This window comes from Mus musculus, chromosome 18, assembly GCF_000001635.26.
Source record: "Mus musculus strain C57BL/6J chromosome 18, GRCm38.p6 C57BL/6J".
Taxonomy (NCBI): Eukaryota; Metazoa; Chordata; class Mammalia; order Rodentia; family Muridae; genus Mus; species Mus musculus.
Genome location: NC_000084.6, coordinates 20722521 through 20742992, shown reverse-complemented (window position 1 = coordinate 20742992; position 20472 = coordinate 20722521). Strand labels below are relative to the sequence as shown.

Here is a 20472-nt window from a genome sequence, read left to right as displayed (position 1 = left end):
TATTGTGTGTGTGTGTTTTTTTTTTTTAAACTTCTTTCTTATTTTATGTGTCTGCATGTGTGTCTGCACCGTATGCATGCAGAAGCCAAAAGGGATTGGTGGGTGTCATGAAGCAGAAGTTATTGGTGGTTATTAGGTGTCACATGGGGGCTGGGAATGGAACCCAGTGTTCTGGAATAGCAAACAGTGCTCTTAACCGATGAGCCATCTCTCTAGCCAGTCAGCCTTCTCCCCCCTCCCGCTTCCAGGGTTTCTCTGTGTAGTTCTGGCTGTCCTGAAACCCACTCTGTAGACCGGGATGGCTTGAGACTCCTGAGACATGTCCTTGAGACATCCGCCTGCTTCTGTCTCCTGAGTGCTTGGGAGTCCTTTCATTGATTTAAAAAAAAGTGTTCAGATTTACTTCATTAAGTCCTTATGAGCCACATCACGTGAGCTTGTTTGCTAGGTGCTATGATATTGACTCTTCCTTGGGCTTTCCCCCTGTGTCCGTCACTTACTATCTCTCTCTTTTCTGAGCTGACGGGTCACACACTGTAGACTGCCAATCTGGTTAATCTTCTTTTTTCTTCTTGGTGCTGCTCTGTATTCTCTGGACTCTTTGGGTCCTAGTCTATAGAGTGTTCAATAGAACTCAAAGCTAATTATTTAAGAATAAATTGAAGCATTTTCCCTGATATTTAGTTCGGGAAACACAAGAGAACATCTTTCAGTTAGGAACTTTAGTGCTGAGGGGAACTGGGCTGTAGATAGTCTCTTGGAGCCTTCTGTCTATCCATCCGTCCGTCTGCACAGGAAGTCTGGGAATGCTTTTCCCAGCACCTGTCTGGGTCAGGCAGCTTGTTCTGTGCCTGCCCTTGTGCATGGCTGCCAAGGTGAGTGCAATTTCCATCCAAAGCCTTGAGCTGGCTGTGTTGACAATAGACTTCATTTATTAAGAATTTCCAATATAACTTCCCATGCAACACAGTCATATCCTGTCATATCAGAGGATCAATTGATTTGCCTGGAGCACCCAAGAGAAGCTGGACCATGAGGTCTAGAAAACTTCAAAGATGATAATAACACAGGCATCTGTGGAGGTTAGCCCCATGAAGGAGCTCTATTGTGCACGATAGAAGTCGTGTGTGTGTGTGTGTGTGTGTGTGTGTGTGTGTGTGTGTGTGTGTGTTTGCTAGGAAGGGTAGTAGCACAGGACTGGTGTATATTGAGCACTTCTAGAAAACGTCAGTACTCTGGTTCTATACGGCTGCTCTTTAGGGTGTGGAGAGAAAGATTGCAAAAGGACTTTAGAGCACCGAATGCAGCCCAGTGGAGTTCCCGAGGTTACTAACGTTCACAGTAGAGTGAGCAGGTCTGGCCCACACAGTTTTATCTAAATGACGATAAGAACGAAATCGCCGTGCCTGCCTCCTGACAGACGGCGCTGAGGGAGAGTGCCGAGTAACTTCCTCGGGAGTGGGCGGTTCTCTGTCCTTTTGACTCCAGAGTTCCTGACCTTTTCCTGGAGAGGATTTCTTGGACTTTTGGGGGAGGAATCTGGTTTTTGACATTTCGTCTGAACTCCTGTGGGCCTCTTGGTTACTTGGGCCACCAGGGGATTTATCTGTGGCCTGCTGGAAATGGTGGAATAGATGTTCTGGTGTCTGTTGGAGGCAGCTCAGGTGTTTACTCAGAAGTCTAGCCTGGGGTCTGACTCGAGTTCGCACTGGGCTACCTGGGCAGGTAGCTTCTTCTTGCCTTGCGACGTTTTCTTTGAGCTCTTTAGCCTCCAAGCCTCGGGTACCTGTAGGGCCCTTTTGAGCTGACTTTAGCCTGCTTTGTTTTGCAAAGGCCCTTTGTTTTCCCCTCTTCGAGTTCCTGGTTCTCTGGGGCCTTTTCCTGCGGTTCTTCTGATTGGGTATTGGTCACATTTCGCCTCTGGGCCTCTCTTGCTGTTGTCGTGTGCTATTTTTGTTCTGTGAGTAGCAAGACTCAGCAGGAGCTTTGCAAAGAGAAATGAGACAGCCCTTTGTTTTGGCGTAATCCTAGCATGAAGGATGGGAAATGTAGGGCAGAGACGGGGAGGCCAGGTAAGAAGCTACCGACTGGTTCCAGCCCTGGAGATTAGACTCAGGTTAGACCTGAGCACTGGAGCAGTGGGGAACAAAGGGGAATGTTAGATTCTAACTCAGACCCCAGGTGACCAGTCACAGATGGTGTCCAGGTGCTGGGTGGGGTTGAAGGAGCAGTTTTGATTTTAGGATTCGGGAATTGGTTGTGCCTGGAATATCCAGGAAGCAGTTCTCAGTGGCTAGTTAGGTTAAGGTCTTGGAGCCCAAGGGGCAGAGTAAGACAAAGCCCACCTACCCCAGGATTCCTCAGCAATGGTTTCCAGTCCCCGCACCCTGTAATGGTTCTGGAATGCCCAGAGATAGAGTAAGACAAAGCCCACCTACCCCAGGATTCCCCTACTGTGCTTTAAATCGGGCTTGTAAGCCCACTTGGTTGTCTCTCCATCTTGGAATGAGAGAGCCCTGCATGTTGGACTTCTGCAGAATAAAACGCTCCTTGCTTTTGCATACTATTTGAATCTGAAGTATCAGTCTTCGGGCAACAACAGACCCTTACACATCATATAGGAGAGTTACATTTGGCTGTCTTTGGCATTACAGCCGAGCAGTAATCTCCCTTGTGCAACTGTTTGTGACTCATCATATTGGTGACACTAAGCAGGGTGTCCTAGTGAGGGCACAAGATTGCCCAGAAGGCCAACATTCCATTTGCAATCATTCTCAGATCTCTCTGGGAATCATCTGCCAACTCTTCAGTCCCCGCCTTTAGACAGGAGTCAGTGAAAGGTTTCACATTTGGGCCCAAGTTGGGAACGCTGGCAGATTGTCCTTTTGGGTAAGATTTATTAAAAGAGTTATTATCACCCCGAACTTATAGCAGTATGGCAGCGGCCTTGAGCGTTTGGGTGGAGAGACAAGAGTGAGGATCCCTTATCACTCAAAGGAAGGGAGTGGTTTCACGTAGGCATTCGGTCAGACTGTGGAAGGAGAAGGATAAGGGCTGTCAGCCAGTAAGAAATGTCCAACTATAAGATGTGGGGGGAGAGAGGAGGAGGGACACATTTAGGTGAGGAGTACTCATTATGGAGGGGGGAAAGTACCCTCATGTAGCCTTCTGACTAATGGGATAGGTCATTGTCTCTGAATATGGGTACTTGGGGTGTCTGTTAAGGGGTCAGAGATTCACCCATCTGCTCTTGGTAGGAGGCTTGGCCTTCCTTTACCAGGCTGCTGCAAGTCTGTGTGGCCAGAAAGGCAGCCTGGCTTAGACTCTAACAGTCTGTAACTGTCCCTTGCTCATGACAAGCAGTCCCTCGAAAGGACTGCCTGCATCAGTGGGATGCACTCATGAGTGAGTAGTGTTTGTAACTCTGCCCTTAGTGTCAGATAGTTGATGTAAACCCTAGGACCTGGTGGGAAGCTAGCTAATTTATTGATTCACAGAGATCTAGCACAGCCCGGTGCTGTTCTCCACCTTGTTTGGTGGTGAGTGCACAGGTGATGTGTGCCGCCTACGGCCCTGCTTTTCATTTCTGCCTTGAGTGTTTATTGAACATAACAACAGCCGTGTCTGAAAGAGAAATCCTAGCCTGGGTTGGTAAGTGTCTCTGTGTGATAGATATTTCAACATTACTCAGAGGCGTGAAGAGAATGCTTTTAACTTGTATAAATAGGATAGCTAATTTTTGAAACTACCCAAGCCATATTGAATGTAGTTTCTTGTTTTGTTTTGATTTGTTTTGTGTTTTCTTCAAGACAAGGCAAAGTCTCTAGTTCAGGCTGGCTGGCATTATCTATGCAACTAAGGATGGCTTTGAACTTCTGCTCTGCCCGCGCTGCTCCCACCTCCTGAGTGCTGGGACTGCCGCACTTTGCCTTCCTCTGTAGTGTTGAGGACTTTGCTTGGCAGGCAAACACTGTCAACAGAGTACATCTCTACCCTAAGGTATGCTGTCTTAATAACCCCCTTTTTTACACCTTATCTTGGGAGAAGCTTAGCTCTTCTTGTTTTCAAAACATTCATCCGGTGTAAACGACTCCATGGCTTTTCAGTCCTTGGAACTCGTGGTTGCAGGTGTGAGTGACTGTTGCTGTCCTCCTCACGGTCTCCATGTTTTCTTCGAGGGTGTGGCACTGAGAGAGCCTGGAGCATACGTGCAGTGGAGTCCTGTATGCCACAATGAATTGTTCAGCAAAAAGCATCAGGGTTGAAATCCCAAAAAGTGGCCCACAGGCAAATCTGATAAAGATGAAGACACTCAATAGAGACTTTGTCTTTTTTTTTTTTTTTTTTTTTTCTGGTGAGCCTAGACTGGATCAAGTTGACTGTCAGTGTTGACTAGGGCAATCACAAATTTAATCACAAATTACTAGGCATAGCTTCATCAACATATTGCTGTGTCACAGCCAAAAGTCTAACAGCTGACAGTCTTTGTGCTAACTCCTATTTCAACCAAGCAAGGTATCCGTAGCAGCTCAAAACAAACGCTGCCAAACTCTGCTATCACTGAAAAAGCAGATCTGCCCCTGGAGTCTAACCGTAAAACGACTGACCAAACTGGCCAAGCCACGGAGAGACAGAACACACTGAGCTAGCCGTGGAGGAAGCTGGTGTTTTCCAAAGGCATGTGCATGGGCCTGGCGGAAGCCTGGAGCTTTTGCTTCCTTCCCTGGATCCGCTTCATCTTCACATCCAATCTGTATCGCTCACACAGAATGCTTTTTGTTACTGTTCTGGCAGACGGTTTTTAAACTGTTAGGTCATTGTGTGTACTGGGAACAGGAGGCTCTGCAGATCTGCCACCGTGGCCTTACTCGTTGGCTATCTTTGATACTATTAAAAGTGGCTTTCAAGTGTGAATGTGTTTAAGCCTTATTGAATGAGCTCTTTTTTCAGGAATATTTTTTAGATATACTTTTTATTTTCTTTCTTTCATACCCTTTTCTTCTTTTTTGCCTTTCTTGAGGCAGGATCTCACTCCGTAGCCTTGGCTTTTCTGGAACTCTCTCCGTATAGATCAAGTCAGCCTTGAACTTGAACGGATCCTCTTGCCTCTGCCTCCCTCATGCTGGGATTAAGGTACAGCCGCAATGCCTGGCCTTACTTTTTTTTTTTTTTAGCTTGCGTTTGTGGTACGAGATAATGGGCCCCTTTGTAGTAGTTGCATGTATTACATAAACATATTATGTACTTTGATCATATAACCTTCCCGGAGTCCTTTCCACTAACAGGTCATCTGTCAGTAGAGCTGCTGATTGCAGCTCTCATTCATCTTACTCAGTACTCAGCATTCATCTTACTCAGTACTCAGGTGATCCTGCAACGTGGTGGTGGTGGTGAATTAGGTACTGGCTAAGTTTATTTTTGTTTTGTACAGTCGAAAATGACCTTGAACTTCTGATCCTCCTGCCTCTATCTAGCGCCTGAGTGCTGGCATTATGAATGTTCAAGTTGGTTTAAGCGACGACGTTGCGGGTTGAACTCGAGGTTTGGCAGGTGCTACACTGAGTGAGCTCCAGTTCCTACCCCCTGGGTTCTCTGAATTGATCACCTAACTCCATTTGATCTGTTGCAGAACGAGTCCTAGGCTTTGGAAATGAAACTAGCTTTTTTGTTTGTTTGAGACAGGGTTTCTCTGTGTAGCCCTGGCTGTCCTGGAACTCACTCTGTAGACCAGGCTGGCCTCGAACTCAGAAATCCACCTGCCTCTGCCTCCCAAGTGCTGGGATCAAAGGCGTGCACCACCACTGCCTGGCGAAACTAGCTTGTTTTAAGATAGAAGTAGCTGACCATTCGTGGTGAATAATGTCTTCTTCCATCCAGAGAACTTGATAGTGAATTAAAAGATTGTGTCACATGTTCACTTATAGGTTGGCAGTGACTAGGTCGTAAGTTGATCCTAAGTACGTTCTCTATCATTTTTAATTATTAGAAAGGCATGTAGCAATTCTTTAACAGAATTAATAAAAATCCATAAAGCATATAGCACTACAGTTTTTCCAATAGGTATAATTTTAAAATAGCATTTCTCAGCATTTGGCTAGAAAAACTTCTTAAACTATCTTTACAGTAGCGGTGAGATGGCTCAGTGCTTAAGTGAATTGGCTGTTCTTGCAGGTTCAGTTCCCAGAACCCAGAAGGCTGCTCACAACCATTGGTAATTCAAGCTCACCTCTGAACTCCCAAGATCACCAGGCGACATGTTGTAGTACACATACATGCAGGCAAAACACATACATACACACACACACACACACACACACACACACACACACACTAAATTAAAAGAAAATATAAAATGTCTTTACCGTTTTTGGAGGTGTGGTGATAGTTGAGGCAGGTCTTACTATGTAGCCCTGGCTGTCTTGGAATTCATTCTGTAGACAAAGTTGACCTCCTATTCAGAGATCTGCCTGCCTCTGCCTCCTTAGTGATGGGATTAAAGGTGTTTACCACCAGTGCCAGCTACAATAGTCTATTGAGTGATTGCCTAAAGTTTGTTACCTTGGTTGAAATATTGCATCCTGTTGGTCCCGAGCCCCTAACCCCCAGATAAGGATTCTCTGTGTAGACCTGGCTGGCTAAGAACTCAGAGAGCTGCCTGCCTCTGCCTCAGGAGTTCTGGGATTAAAGGCGTTTGCTGCTACCAGCTAGTCTGTTGTTTTTTATATTTGATAATGTGATTGTAACTTGGATTAAAACCACTTGTTGAATAAAATAATGTTCCATAGATTGTCTTGGATGATTGAGGAGCTGGTGCAAGCCTTGGTTCTAGCTTGCCAGCATGCTGAGCCCGGAGATTGCCCGAGGCCGGGAGTTTGAGGCCAGCCTGTACAATAAAGGACAGCATCTCTTAAAATAGAGGAAGAAGGAAGGAAAAAAGACAGAGGAAAGTGTAATTTCTCAGTCTAGTGTAACTTCCAGTTTGACTCACAGGAAGGAGTAGGAATCCTACTGTTTTCGCTTGAGTCAACATGCTGAAGAGACCGAACCGAAAGCGGCCTTCCTTCCTGGTCAGAGACATCCTATTCTGTTGGAAGTTGCTAAAATTCAATTTTGTCCCATATCCTCTTCTCTGTGTCTGGCTTGAGAGTCCCTCTCTTCTCGTGAATAAGTTGAAATTCTGAAGTGTTAATCATTAGAACAGAGTTTGGAGATAGAAAACATAGCTTATACCATGTCTGCTTTGTATAATTCTTAAGTGGGTAGAGATTTGGTTCCCATTCGTCTTGTGGATGTGGAAAACACTAGTTCTGTAATGCGTTCCAGGCATGTTTAGTTTCGGCTTTGCCCTTAGTCAGTCACAGCATTGGGTTTCCTGATTAGATTTTGCCTTCCTTTCTCTAGCCCTTCACTTCCTCCTGGTTTCATTTCTGAATTAGCTCTGTTAGAGTCCCTGGGATACTTGGAAGAAGCTATGCAAATATTCTAGATGACTAGTGCTATAAATTAGCAAGTGCAGGACATACCATCCTTGGTTTGTGTTTTCACACCGATAGGTTGGTTTCAAGTATATTCTTGAAATATGTTGCCTTTAAACAAGGGTGAAGCCACAACTGGCCGTTTGTCTTTCTTTAGGATTTTGATTCCTTCCTTCCTTTCTTCCTCCCTTCCTTTCTTCCTTCCTCCTCTCTATCCCTCCCTCCCTCTCTCCCTCCCTCCCTCTCTCCCTCCCTCCCTCCCTCCCTCCCTCCCTCCCTCCCTCCTTTCCTTCCCCTTCCTCCCTTTCTTCCATTCTTTCAGATTTATTTAAACTAAATGAAGTTTAATTACTTCATTAATTTTGAGGCAGGGCCACTCTATAGATCATGATGGCCTTGAACTACTCAGAGATTCGCCAGCCTCTACTTCTCCAGTGCTGGGATTAAAGGGGTGTGCCACTATACCCTAAATTTTATTTTATTTTTAATTATGTATATGCGTGTATCTGTGTATGGATATGTGCACGTGAGTGGGGTGCCCTTGGAGAAAAGGGGTGTCCATCAGATCTGGAGTTGTAGGCAGTTGTGAGCCATCCAACGTGGAGATGACCTTGAACTTCTGACCCTCCTGCATCTATCTCTGGGTGTAGGCTCTGGTTTTATTCAGTACTGGGTCTGAGACCTTTGTGCATGCTAGGCAAGTGAACCTCACCGTGAACCCCAGAGCCCAGGATCTTGGTTCTGAATCTACACAGCCCCTTAGTCTTCTGAAGTGCTTGGTAAATAGTAAACAGTGTGTATCTGCTGGGTCAATTTATCTCTGCTTGATTAGTTTTAATATAATAAGGTTGTTGGAAAAGTCAGTTTTGTTTAAAAATGAAAGCTATGACCAGTCTTAGCACACATGCTCTCTGCGCATAGAGCTGCTGCTGGCAGCATAGAAGCGATAGACACATTTGAAGGCTCTCCTGTTAATTTTTAATTGTCTACATCAGCAAAGCATGAGCTGTTGAATGGTATTGTTGATGTCGTGTTCTGCCTGGTACCAGTGTGTCTTATCAGTTGATGAAGTGGAACTCTGAACACAGGGTTCTTTCTCTCTTCATGAGTCAGTCCATGACTAACTTGAAAGATGGAGTCGAATCTATGGGCTAATGATTTCCACAGTAGATTACCTTGCTGCCACATCTGAATTTCATCTTTGTGCAATAGCACTCTATAATACTTTGGCCCAGTGGGAATTGTTTATCAGCTTGGCATAGTACCACCATTTATTATTGTTTTTAATCCTTTCCCGTAAGCAATGGTTTTCAGCCTTCGTAATGCTGCAACCCTTGATGCAGTTCCTCATGTTGTGGTGATCCTCAACCATAAAATTATTTTTGTTGCTGCTTCTTAACTGTAATTTTGCTACTGTTATGAATCGTAACATAAATATCTGTGTTTTCTGATGGTCTTAGGCTACCCCTGTGTAAAAAGATCTTTTGATCCTCGGAGCGGTAACAATCCACAGGTTGAGGCCCACTGCAAAACACAAATCCTGTTTCATGCTTGATCTGGCCTAATCCTGCTGTTACCGTGATTGTTATAAATGTAGTTTTGTTTGTGAACATGAATAAGTAAATTCCAGAGGTTTGTTGGTTATGGCACTGAATGAGGAAAAAAGATAAGTTTATGGTCCCTGAAACATATTGAGATTATTGTAATTTGTAGAAACTCTGAGGTACCTGGCTCAGGAGGTAATAATGTCAGATAAGTGGTGTGGTGTCTTCTGAGATACTGTCTCCTTGAGTGTTCTTAGGTGATGTGGGAGGCAGCTTCTCTCCTGCCATTTTGTGTCCCTTCTGGCTTCTGAAGTTAATTGCAGCCTGTCTGTGGTGATGCTTTCTGCATGATTGTTTTCATTTAATTGTGTGTGTGTGTGTGTGTGTGTGTGTGTGTGTGTGTGAGAGAGAGAGAGAGAGAGAGAGAGAGAGAGAGAGAGAGAATGGGAGAGGGAGAGAGAATATGAATACAAGAGTCAGTGCATGGCGTGTGTGTAAGAGAGAGAATGTGAATGCATGTATGTGTGTGAGAGTGTATGTATGTGAGTGTCTGAGTGCATGGTATGCATGTGAGTGTGTGTGTGTGTGTGTGTGTGTGAGAGAGAGAGAGAGAGAGAGAGAGAGAGAGAGAGAGAATGAGAATGGGAGTATCTGAGTGCACTGTGTGCGTGTGAGGTCAGAGAATAGTCTTTCTCCCCTACTCTGTAAGTTTTGGGGATCAAGCTCATGTTGTCAGGCTTAGAGACACCCCAGAACATTTTGTCTTGAATATTCCTCTTTTTCCCTGCTTGGCCCCCTATGACTCTGCTGCATTGCTTCTAAAGAGCTGATCCTCAAGCCCTTCTTATCTATACTTGGATAACAGTTTTCAGATCTACTTGTAAGGTACCTCTGGGTTTCCTTGCTTCTGTTTTTCTTACTGATCTCATAGTAAACTTCCCCTCGCCTGGCAGTGGTGGCGCACACCTTTAATCCCAGCACTTGGGAGGGAGAGGCAGGTGGATTTCTGTGTTCGAGGCCAGCCTGGTCTACAGAGTGAGTTCCAGGACAGCCAGGACTACACAGAGAAACCCTGTCTTGAAAAAAAAAAAACCAAAAAACCAAAAACCTTCCCCTCAGCTACTACATCAGTTTCCTAGGTCAACATACCTTCCAACGAGCATGGATACGTCCTAATACTAGGAGTTATCTCTTCCCAAGGCTTGAAGCCTGAAACGAAGGCCTTGGCTGGATACTTGGTTGCGGGTGTTTGCTGGCTTCCTGGGCTGGTACAACATGAGTTTCTTCTGCCTCTGTGTTCATGGGCCTTCTGTGTGTACACCCACAACACATGCCCTCTCCCTTTATCTGCTAGATGGTCCAGAATGGTCTCTTGAGATCCTTGACCCTGCTTTGCTGAATACTGGGTGCTCCTCCTCACTCGTGTTGATGCTTAGCCCCACCCCAGTCTCCTCACTCCTGTCTTTCTGCACAGGGAGCTGTCCAGCTCATCTTCCTTTTCTACTTGGGGCTCTGGGAGAGGCACTGTTAGGAGGTGTGGTCTTGTTGGAGGAATTGTGTCACTGTGGGGGTGGGCTTTGAGACCCTCCTCCTAGCTGCCTGAAAGTCAGTCTTCTGACTGACTGCCTTCAGGTCAGGATGTAAAACTTTTGGCTCCTTCTCTAGCACCATGTCTTCCTAGACACTGCCATGCCTCCCTCCCACCATGATGATAATAGACTGACCTCTGAAACTGTATGCCAGCCCCAGTTAAATGTTGTCCTTTATAAGAGTTGCCTTGGTCACGGTGTCTCTTCTCAACAATGAAAACCTTAAGACACTACTAAACTCTCCTGTGAATCTTTTGTGTTCCCTTCCGCCCCAAGCAAGCTCAGACGCTGTGCTTCTAAGGAACCCTCTCTTCTTGCTGCTGCCCACTTTCCTTTCATGAAAGGTACCGTCCGTCCACTGAACCACAGACTATTTTACTTTCTTTTCCAAAAGGCACCACCCTCTCAATGGTTGCAAGGGTCTGCCTCCTAGCATTGTCAGGAGGCATGGAGGTAACTGCTCCATCACTTGCAATAAGTATGTAGTTATCCCAGTGCCCTGCCTCAATTTTTAAATCTACAAATAGGAATAATGTTAGTACCCACAGAGTTGCTTGGGAGGATTGATTAAGATGACATACATAATGCACATCAAGGGACGCCTGGCAAAGCATGTGTCATATGCTGTATGTTGGATATTTTCTCCTAAATTACCTTTTTATTTTATTGTACTTTGGTTTTTTGATTTAAGACTTTTATTTCAGTGCTCATGGAGGCCAGAGATGATGTCAGATCCATTGGAGCTAGAGTTACAGGCCATTGTGAGCATTTTGATGGTGATGGGAACCGAACCCTAGGGCTCTACAAGAACAGCAAACCCTCTTAACCACCGAGCCATCTTTTTAACATTTAGGCTGTCATAATACTTTCTCTGCAGTCTTTGCAGCATTTAACCTAGCTGACTTCTATTTAGTCTGTAGATTCTTCTGAGGTTAATTTTGGGGCCTCCCAGGTGTCATCTGCATAGTGAGCCTATCACCTGTTATACCCATTCTAGATCATTTTCTGGTAATTTACCAGTCTAGTTCCAGCGTGTGCTGCTATTGGCATGTCTTCTAGTTGTATTTCCTCTTAGCTTCAATCCTACCATTATACCTGTTGTTAGTATCAGGTAAACAGTTGCTTCCAAAGGGACCTGGTGGACAGGCAACCTGGCACCTGATAATAAAGCAAGGTGTGTCTCAGCAGCTAGCAACTGGTATCAGTGCTGGAGACCTCCCTGTCTGCTGGCACTTCTATGTCTCTGCACATGGGCAGCTCTCCCCATCAATGTTCATCACTTGCAGTGAAGAGTTAGATATGGGAAGGGTGATCAACACAAGGTTATTTTTACGAATCTCTCTTTTCTTATAGTAGAGAAGGAGGCAGGGTTGTGAGGCTCCTGTCGCAAGCCCCGGTAGAGTGCCTAGTGCTTTAAACTATTGCCCTCTGAAGTTTTTTCTTTTCTTGTCCCAAGATTTTTTTTTCTTCCTTCTGAGAGGATAACTGGCAAACAAGTTGGATTTATGTCTCATTATGTAGAGGAAAGTAGAAAATGAGCTAATTAAAGAATATGCAGCATGGTTTTAATTAAACAGTGGTGTTTTTTAGTATATTTCTGAGTTGTCTCAAGACACAGGACAAAGCCGAGAAAGATTTCCTTATTTATTTTCTGAATTATAGTTTCTCACAAGTTGGAATGAAAAGTTTAGACAAGAATTTTGTTTTTCTTTAAGTCTTACCAGAGAGAGATTGCATTTCATCTTAGTGATAATTAGCCAGGATTTAGCTGACTATGCGTCAGTGTGCCTGTCAATGTGGCTGTATGATGTTGGGGACTTTGACCTGATGGTTGGCTAGTGTGACTTGTTGATACACTCTGTGTCCCTGTTGGCTGCTCATTGTTTAAGTATATCTTTATTCCCAAATGGGTTCCCATCTTTAGGGACCCACCCTCCAAGGCCCATTTACCTAAGGAATGTAATGTCTTAGCTATAAATGATTTAGAATAAACTAGTAGATTTCTTCCCACTGTTGAGGTTGGCTCCCAGCTCTTCCTCATGCCTGTTTCTCCATCCATGCAGTGAAGAGAAAATACATTTCCTTTGGTTAAAAAAAAAATTCATCTATGTCATGTTGATAATTTTTTTTATAAACAGTTTTGTTCCCTGCAACTGGAAATATGTGGGTTTTAAAGATTATGTTTAACGCCCCTCCTCTCTCAGCATCTTAGCATCCATACAGGTACAAAAATGGGGTGTAATCATGTGGTCTTTCTAGCTGTACATAATAAATGCAAGTCTAAACAAGTTAAGTGTGATTATAAGACTTTCTAGAAAGGGCAAGGATGTCCCTTTACATTGGTCTTAGTGTGTGTATGCGTGCACATGCCAGTGTGCGTGTGGAGGCCAGAGGACAGCTTGAAGGAGTCAGTTTTCCCCACTCTGTGGGTGTATTTGCCCTCTGAGCCTTCTCCTAGCCTAGACAGACACTAAGATGTGAGACTGAGGTAATGTTCATGTGAAGCCCAGACTCCAGTTTATCTCCTTCTTTTGCATTGAATGTGAAAAAAGTTACGCAGCGCTGGGATTGAACCTGGGCCTTCCTGTATGCTGTCATAGTTCTCTTCCAGTGACATGTCCCAGCCTGGGCCTTCATTCGGTGGGAGTGTCGTTCCTCTGTACAATGACAGCTTTTCACAAGTGGACAGTCTTGCTGGTTCTTAGCTCTGCTGTAGGAGTGAACCTCCTGTCTGAAAGGAGTCTTGAAGGTTTGGCCTTGTGATGAAGCTAGTTAGCTAGGGGCTTTAGGGGGCATCTAGTGTGATGCTACCTCCTTAAAAAGACAGAATTGGGGTACTGCAGGCTGTCCCAGGTAGGGCTCCCAAGAGGATCCTGAATTAGTTCCCCTACTACTTAAAAGAGTGTCACACCTGAGTCAAGGTGTTCTGAAATCTGTCCCTTTACTGATTTCCTAGCAAATAGAAATTAAGGGCCTGCTTTTGAAACACCACAAAGAATTAAAGAAACCAACCTTAAACAGTATACTGATGGGTGATGGTTTTATACTTTACGTTTGAAAGGAATTATATAGTACTTTAACTAATAGAAATGATTCAAGAACTATCAATTCTAAGTTACTACTCCTTCCAGACACACTGAGGCTTTGTGGGACTCTGGGATAGTGACCCCCTTCCTAGTGTTATGGTGATCTGTGGACCCCATCCTGGAGTTATGATGATCTGTAGACCCCACCCCGGTGTTATGGTGATCTGTGGTGTATTAACTGTCAGATAAGAGATTCTTACCTTTGTGGATTTTTTTTGTTTTGTTTTAGGGAATTAATATCGAATTTTTAAAAGTGAATTTTGAAATACAGGACTGTGACCTTATGATAAATAATTTTTTTGCATTGACTAGTTTATACATTTTGTAAAAGTTAAGGAATTTTATTATAGTTTACATATTTAGTCTTATTCTGTTAACTAGATGGATTTTACCTAGTGTAGAGAATTCTGATCTGGGGTTTCTTTCTTTTTTTTTAATTAAAGATTTATTTATTTATTATATGTAAGTACACTGTAGCTGTCTTCAGACACACGAGAAGAGGGCATCAGATCTCGTTACGGGTGGTTGTGAGCCACCATGTAGTTGCTGGGATTTGAACTCAGGACCTCTGGAAGAGCAGTCGGTGCTCCTAACCACTGAGCTACCTCTCCAGCCCCTGATCTGGGGTTTCTGTCTTGTAAAGTTTCCTTAAAGGAGGATATCCTCACCCCCACTGAACCACGGTGGCCCAGTGGAGTGCTAGCAGCCACTTTGGGCTATAGTTAGCTAAGAGATGATGTGGTGGGCAGATGGGGAGAGGAGACAAGCGCTGGGGCTTGTGCTCGGGACCCTCCACATTTATTGGAATTTTTAACATTGCCACATAACTGTTTTAATTTTTATTTAAAACTTTATATTTATCCCTTTATGTGCACACATGTGTATGTGTGTGCACTCAAGTGCTACAGTGCATTGTGGAGGTCAGAGGACAACTTTTGGGAATCAGTTTTCCTCTTCAATTATGTGGGTACCAGGAATGAAACTCAGGTCATTGGGCTTGGTGGCAAGCACTTTTACCCACTGACCTGTCTTGCTGGCTCCCGTTTTAATTTGAAAAGTCCATCTATTCCTAAGTTTTAAAAGTAGGAAATAGTCATCTTGTATTTTGTTTTCTCCTTGGTGGGGTAGTCAAGTGTCCAGTGTTTGGGCACTTTAGTAAGTCTGAATAGCATCTTACTAAACTGTCTGTGACCTTTTTCTCTGTTGTCTTTCTTTTCTAGCCAACACGTACCTCTTTATGGTACAAGCTAGAGGTATCATGCTGAGAGAGAATGTGAAAACAATTGGACACATGATCAGGCTGTATACCAATAAAAACACTACGCTCAACGGAACAGGTAAGACTGTGTCCTTTTCTGTTTACCATGCGGGTTGCAGATCAGTAAACAAACCTTTAAATTCTAGCTCTTTTACCTGCATAAAACTCTCTGTTAAAGAGGGATCTGCCTCCTACTAAGTGCACTACGAGATGATTAGCATCCCCTACTAAGTGTACTGCTAAGTGGGCATCTTCTAAGGGTTCCTGTTGTTCCATAGGCATCCTCTGAGCAGTGTGTGGCCAGGTTGGGCCATTACTCAGTGTAGGGCTAGAACACTGTTTTCCTTGCTGTTCACTGTATCTCCAGGTTGATGTCCCCTCCTAAGTGTTCTGCTAGATTAATAGGCCTGCCACTAGCTTTGGATGTACTTCTTAGTAATTTTATGACGTCTTTAAAGAGAGCAAAGGATACATTGTTATGATTCGGGACATTACTGGCTGTTCTCTCCTGTTTACAGTGTTAACTGAGACTGGGCTCTCCGTTAGACTCACACAAGGCTGATATCGAGTTGACTCAACTAGGGATTTCCTAACGGGCGGTACTTGGTGTCAGTGGCTTTATTTCCCTGTTACGGAAAGAAAGTGTCTCCCAGTATATTATGGGATGCCACATTGATAAGATCAGAGATTGTCCCTTGCAGCACTCCTTAGATCTTTGTTTTTAAATAGTTAAACTTATCAAAGCTCTTCGTGCCATGAGAAACACATTAAGTTCTCATCCACTCTGTTACCTTTCTTCCCACTAGAAAGCCTCTATCCCCAGCCATAGTGCTATTTCAGTGTATGGTAGATGGGTGGTTGTTGTAGGATGATGCGTGTATGTGTAGAGAATTCATACTGCTCGTTTGTCTGATTTATTTATGATTTCCCCAAATCTAAGAATGCTTTCTTTCCTTTACTCTGCAGACATTAGTCTTGCTTAGAGAGACTGTCTCAAGGGAATCGGTCCGATGGTAGTACCGTGCAGTCTCAGTCACTGGTGGAGATATTTGTATGCTAGCCCATTGAGCTAGAGTGTAAAGTATTTGTCTGTGTGAGCACTAAGAACCCCCCTCTGGGATATGAGTAGGTTTTATGTGTGGGTGCTGAGCTTGGCTGGAGCAGTGGTAACTTCAGCAAGCAGATGTTCCTCACAGCACCCTGCAAAAACACAAGGAAATCTTCTCCGATATGAGCCATAGTTTTAATAGAGATGAAACAACTGGAGTGTACTTTGACAGAGTTTTTTACTTTGGTGAGCCTCTTAGACACTTCCGTAGGATTCCCTTGCTGATGGGAAACACACGAGGTGCTCCTTTCCGAGTGACGTCTTGTAAACTGGTGGCCAGTGGCGGTAAGCTGGTGGCCGGTGGCTGTTGTGGAGGGTCCTGAGCACAAGCCGCAGCACGGTGCTTTTCTCCTCTCCCCATCTGCCCCACCACATCACCTCTTAGCTAACTGTAGCCCAAAGTGGCTGCTAGTACTCCACTGGGCCACCGTGGTTCAGTGGGCGTGAGGGGACAAAATCCTTCACAAAAGTCCCAGTCTGTTCCTTCCCCACCTCACTGGCCAGGCCAATCTGATTACATGGCGGCAGGGTGCTAGGAATGAACGTTTGAGATATGCTCACTCAGGTTCTGAGTGAAGCTGGGGCTCTTGTCACTCAAGAAGACAGAAAAGTCTTAGAGTCTGTTGGAAGCCCTGAGACTCTGACAAGCTCATTTAGGCAGCGTTTATTGAGCAATTAGTATATGCCATGCATGAGTAGATATGGGAGATGCAGTGTTAGGGAAAAAAAAGGAGGAACCTTCCAGGCTTCTGGGAGAAAGACATGATTGGTAAATTGCACCTAATTATTTCTGCAGACACTTAGATATAATTCATCAAAACAACAACAACAACAAAACAACAAAAAAAAGAAGCCAGTAAAATATATAAAGCTGTAAGCACCCCAGGAGAACTGATTGATATATTTATAACTTAACACAAGAAGGCAAATTGATTGTCGTAGTTATGAGTATATTTGGTCCCAGAAGGTTCCCAATGCTGTCTGGTATTCATCACCATCGAGTGCAAACAGACACAGAATATTTTTGTGTAGAAATTTGAAGTTCTCAGTATGGAACGATGCCTTTCTGAGTGGCCTGCGGAGTTGAGAAAAGGAGGTGTTGTTATTGACAGTGGGTGTAACAGGTGACCGGGGCTTTGTGGGGCAGTGATGATAGGTTTGATGGAATGAACTTGGTGCACATCCTTAGTTAATGGATGGTTAGAGTGAGGCCATCGGGCCTGTTAGCAGATCAGAGGTCTAAGGCGTTCCCACTGCACCTTCTAGTGTTCCCTCGTGCAGACGGGAAGCTGTTGAGGGGGGTGTCCTTCCGTCCCTTTCTTTTCTCCGTTCTTTCCATTTGAGGGTGGTGTTGGGACCTGCCCAGCCCTTTTCTGTTGGAGGCTTCCATTTCTCTGGGTGTGGTTCGGGGAGAGAGTAGGCAGGCAGGCTTCCTGGAGCTCATTTTGTTACCATCCATTCATTAGATGAAATCATGTCTGCCTTTCACAGAAGCTGCGGTGAGGCCCAAGTGTGTCTGTCGCTCGCACGGAGCTGTTGGAAACTGCAGGGCTTTGAAAGTGGTGTTGTCACCGTGGATCCTGCACGCTTGCCACCTTCGCAGGAGTAATGATTGTGTGGGGTTTTCAGTGTTGTTTCCATGAGCTGAAAGCAGGCTGTTTTGTCAGCCCCGAGGTGTTTATTCGCAGTGAGTTCCTTGGATGCCTTAGGTGCTGTATTCTGGAAGTTTAAGACAGTTTGATTTCAGTTAAAAGTGTCGTTCAGGCTTGTGGTTCCAGTGGCGGGTATGCTGAAGTGGCCCACATGAGGGGCCTGGGCCGTGTGGAAGCATTTCTGTGAGTCTCTTAGTGTGGTGCTCTTTATGGCCATTAATTTAGCTGACACTCGATGGTCAAGTGATTAGCCAGCATCCCATGCCTTTTAGGCACTTAAAAAAATTATTGTTGGGTGCAAATGATGATTGTGTCCTTTTATGAAATATGTAATCAGTCAGCCCTAGGTTGTCCACTTGGGCCTTCTTTTTCTCCTCAGATCCCCACTAGGGAGTGATGGTTAAATTTGTTTTATAGAAATAACCAGAGAACTTGAAATTTGAGGGAGTTAGATGTGAGTCTGTAGAATCATAGAATGTGGAAGAGGAGAGGCCCAGGTATTAGTGACACAAGTTTATCAAGTATGCAGAGTAAGAAAATACACACGACACTAAGGAGTTACTTGGTGGGGCTGGAGAGGTGTCACGGTGGTTATTGAGAGCAGAGGACTCTACTTCAGTTCTCAGCTCCTATGTAGGATAGCTCACAACCTCTCGTAACTCAAGTTCCAGGGGCTCTAATATTCTCTTCTGGCTGCAGATATCCACATGAGCTGTACAGTCTATCTCTCTGTCTCTCTGTCCCTCTGTCTCTGTCTCTCTCTGTTTCTCTCTGTCTCTGTCTCTCTCACTCTCTCACACACACACACACACAAAACAGTTTTATAAAGGAGAAATTGCAGTGAGCTAGGCATTGTGGCTGTGCCTGTCATCCCAGTATTTGGGAAACTGGGGCAGGAATGTTAGTATAACTCCAAGGCTAGCCTGGGCTACAAAATGAATTGAGTTTCAGGCCTTCCTGAGCTAGAAAAAGATCTTACCACAAACCACCAAGTAATCTAAAAACAGACAAAAATAGCACTTGAGAGCTGTACAAGAACCTAGTAGTTTTTAGTCTTAGCATTATTTCAAAAAAGAGTTTGGGGAGCACACAAAGGCACCGGACCCAGGACAGCCTTGATCTCCATTTCCATCTGCTGTGCATGGGCAGTGTGTAGTCGGTGTCTAAGAAAAGTGGATGAGGTTAAGAACGGTTATTGACATAGAGCTGGGCTGTCTGTTCTCCCTGCTTTTTACACAAGGAAGCAGTGAGATGTGCATATGAGAGAATGAGAGAGAGAGAGAGAGAGACAGAGAGACAGAGTCAGCGAGACAGAGACAGCGAGACAGAGACAGAGAGAGACAGAGTGACACAGAGAGAGACAGAGAGAGACAGAGACAGACAGAGACAGACAGAGACAGACAGAGACAGACAGAGACAGACAGAGACAGAGAGAGCCCATATCAAAAAAGCAAGCTATGTAAAATGCTTTCTTCAGTTTTCCCTTGGTATAATCATTTCTTATTTTAAGGTAGAGGAGGGTTATGATAAGAAGTAGGTTTTGTGACTCGCCCACTCCTTCAGTTCTAATACTCAGAACAACCTAGAACCTCATAATTTATTCTGTACTTACGTTGACGTCTCTTCCGCCCTCCCTGCCCGCCTGGCTGAGCCCAGTGTTTCAGCATGCTGCGCATGCGCTGCGCATGACCTGAGTAGGAGCTGCTGGCCCAGCTTACTCTCCTGCTATCCCTGCAGTGGAAGAAGTGCGTTTCCAGGTCTCTTTGCTCTCACGGCCTCCACACTAGAGTAAGGATAGGGCTTAGAATCAAATCCACACAGTTCAGAATATAAATAGTGGTTTCTGTGTTCCTAGAGCCAAGTGTTTTAGTGGCATTGCTTGTCCACTCCCACCGCACCCCCCACTCCCCACCTCCTCCCATCTCCCATGCTTTTACTTAGCATTTCTGCTGTCTGTCTGTCTTTGGGGTTTCCCTGGGTTATTTACACAGACTGTGAGCCGTGCCCCCGTGGTATTTTCTGTCCTCTATTGTTACTTTTGAGAACGAGGAAGACATTCTGATGGCAGTTATTGTATTTGGACTATTTATTCGATTGTCCCCCTTCCTGAAGCTTTGGGACCCTCTCCCTGCCTTTGCACCCTTCTCCTTTTAATTTGTTTTGTGCTGTCAGACTTTACAGAGACTCCTCATGCTGTCTTTCTTCTCTTCTGGGTTGACCGAAGCCTTGGCTGTGGGCCCTCTGTCCTCTGCTTCTGTTAGGTACCCTCTGGTACTGATTTCTTGGCTCATTTGTCTTCCTCTTACATTTCTGGTTCTCAATTATTTTTGTTTTCTTTTATTTTTAGTGTTGTTGTTGTCGTCTCTTGGTTGTTCTTGAGTCAGTGACTCTCTTCGTAACTCTGACTGTCCAGGAATTCACTGTATAAACCAGGCTGGCCTTGAGCTCCGAGATGTGCCTGCCTCTGCCCTTTGAGTCCTGCGATTAAAGGCGTGCACCACCACTGCCCAGCTATTTTTCATAACTATGTATTTGAAATAAGAATCCCTTTCCTGTCAAATGATAATGGAAGCTTTAGTTATATTTTAATAAGTAGGAAAGTTTATTTTTTGGTTAAATAACTATAAGTAATTATAAGCAACTAAGGTATAAATTTAAGAATTTGACAAAGATCTGCTGACACCCACAGAAGTAGTAATAATCAAGTATTTTTAGTGGAGAGGGAGAATCTTTTTATTATTATTATTATTATTAGAGACA

The 20472-nt window shown here is 44.5% G+C and overlaps 1 protein-coding gene and 1 long non-coding RNA gene across 3 annotated transcripts in view; one reads left to right on the top strand and one right to left on the bottom strand.

The window, feature by feature from the left end:
- B4galt6 (UDP-Gal:betaGlcNAc beta 1,4-galactosyltransferase, polypeptide 6) overlaps positions 1-20472 on the top strand; it is a 61806-nt gene that overhangs the window by 3412 nt on the left and 37922 nt on the right. The window contains exons 1-2 of one of the 2 annotated variants that reach the window (XM_030250546.1): positions 3752-3999; positions 14915-15031. In XM_030250546.1, the coding sequence (XP_030106406.1) occupies positions 14932-15031 (100 nt within the window). In that variant the 5' untranslated portion in view covers positions 3752-3999; positions 14915-14931. Of the gene's footprint in view, positions 1-3751; positions 4000-14914; positions 15032-20472 lie in introns of those variants that run through there. The other variant, NM_019737.2, reaches the window with a different exon arrangement.
- Gm31437 lies at positions 16990-19408 on the bottom strand. The gene is made up of 2 exons (XR_386100.4): positions 19325-19408; positions 16990-17779 (listed from the first exon to the last, which is right to left on the bottom strand). It is a non-coding gene; the product is annotated as a predicted gene, 31437 (long non-coding RNA).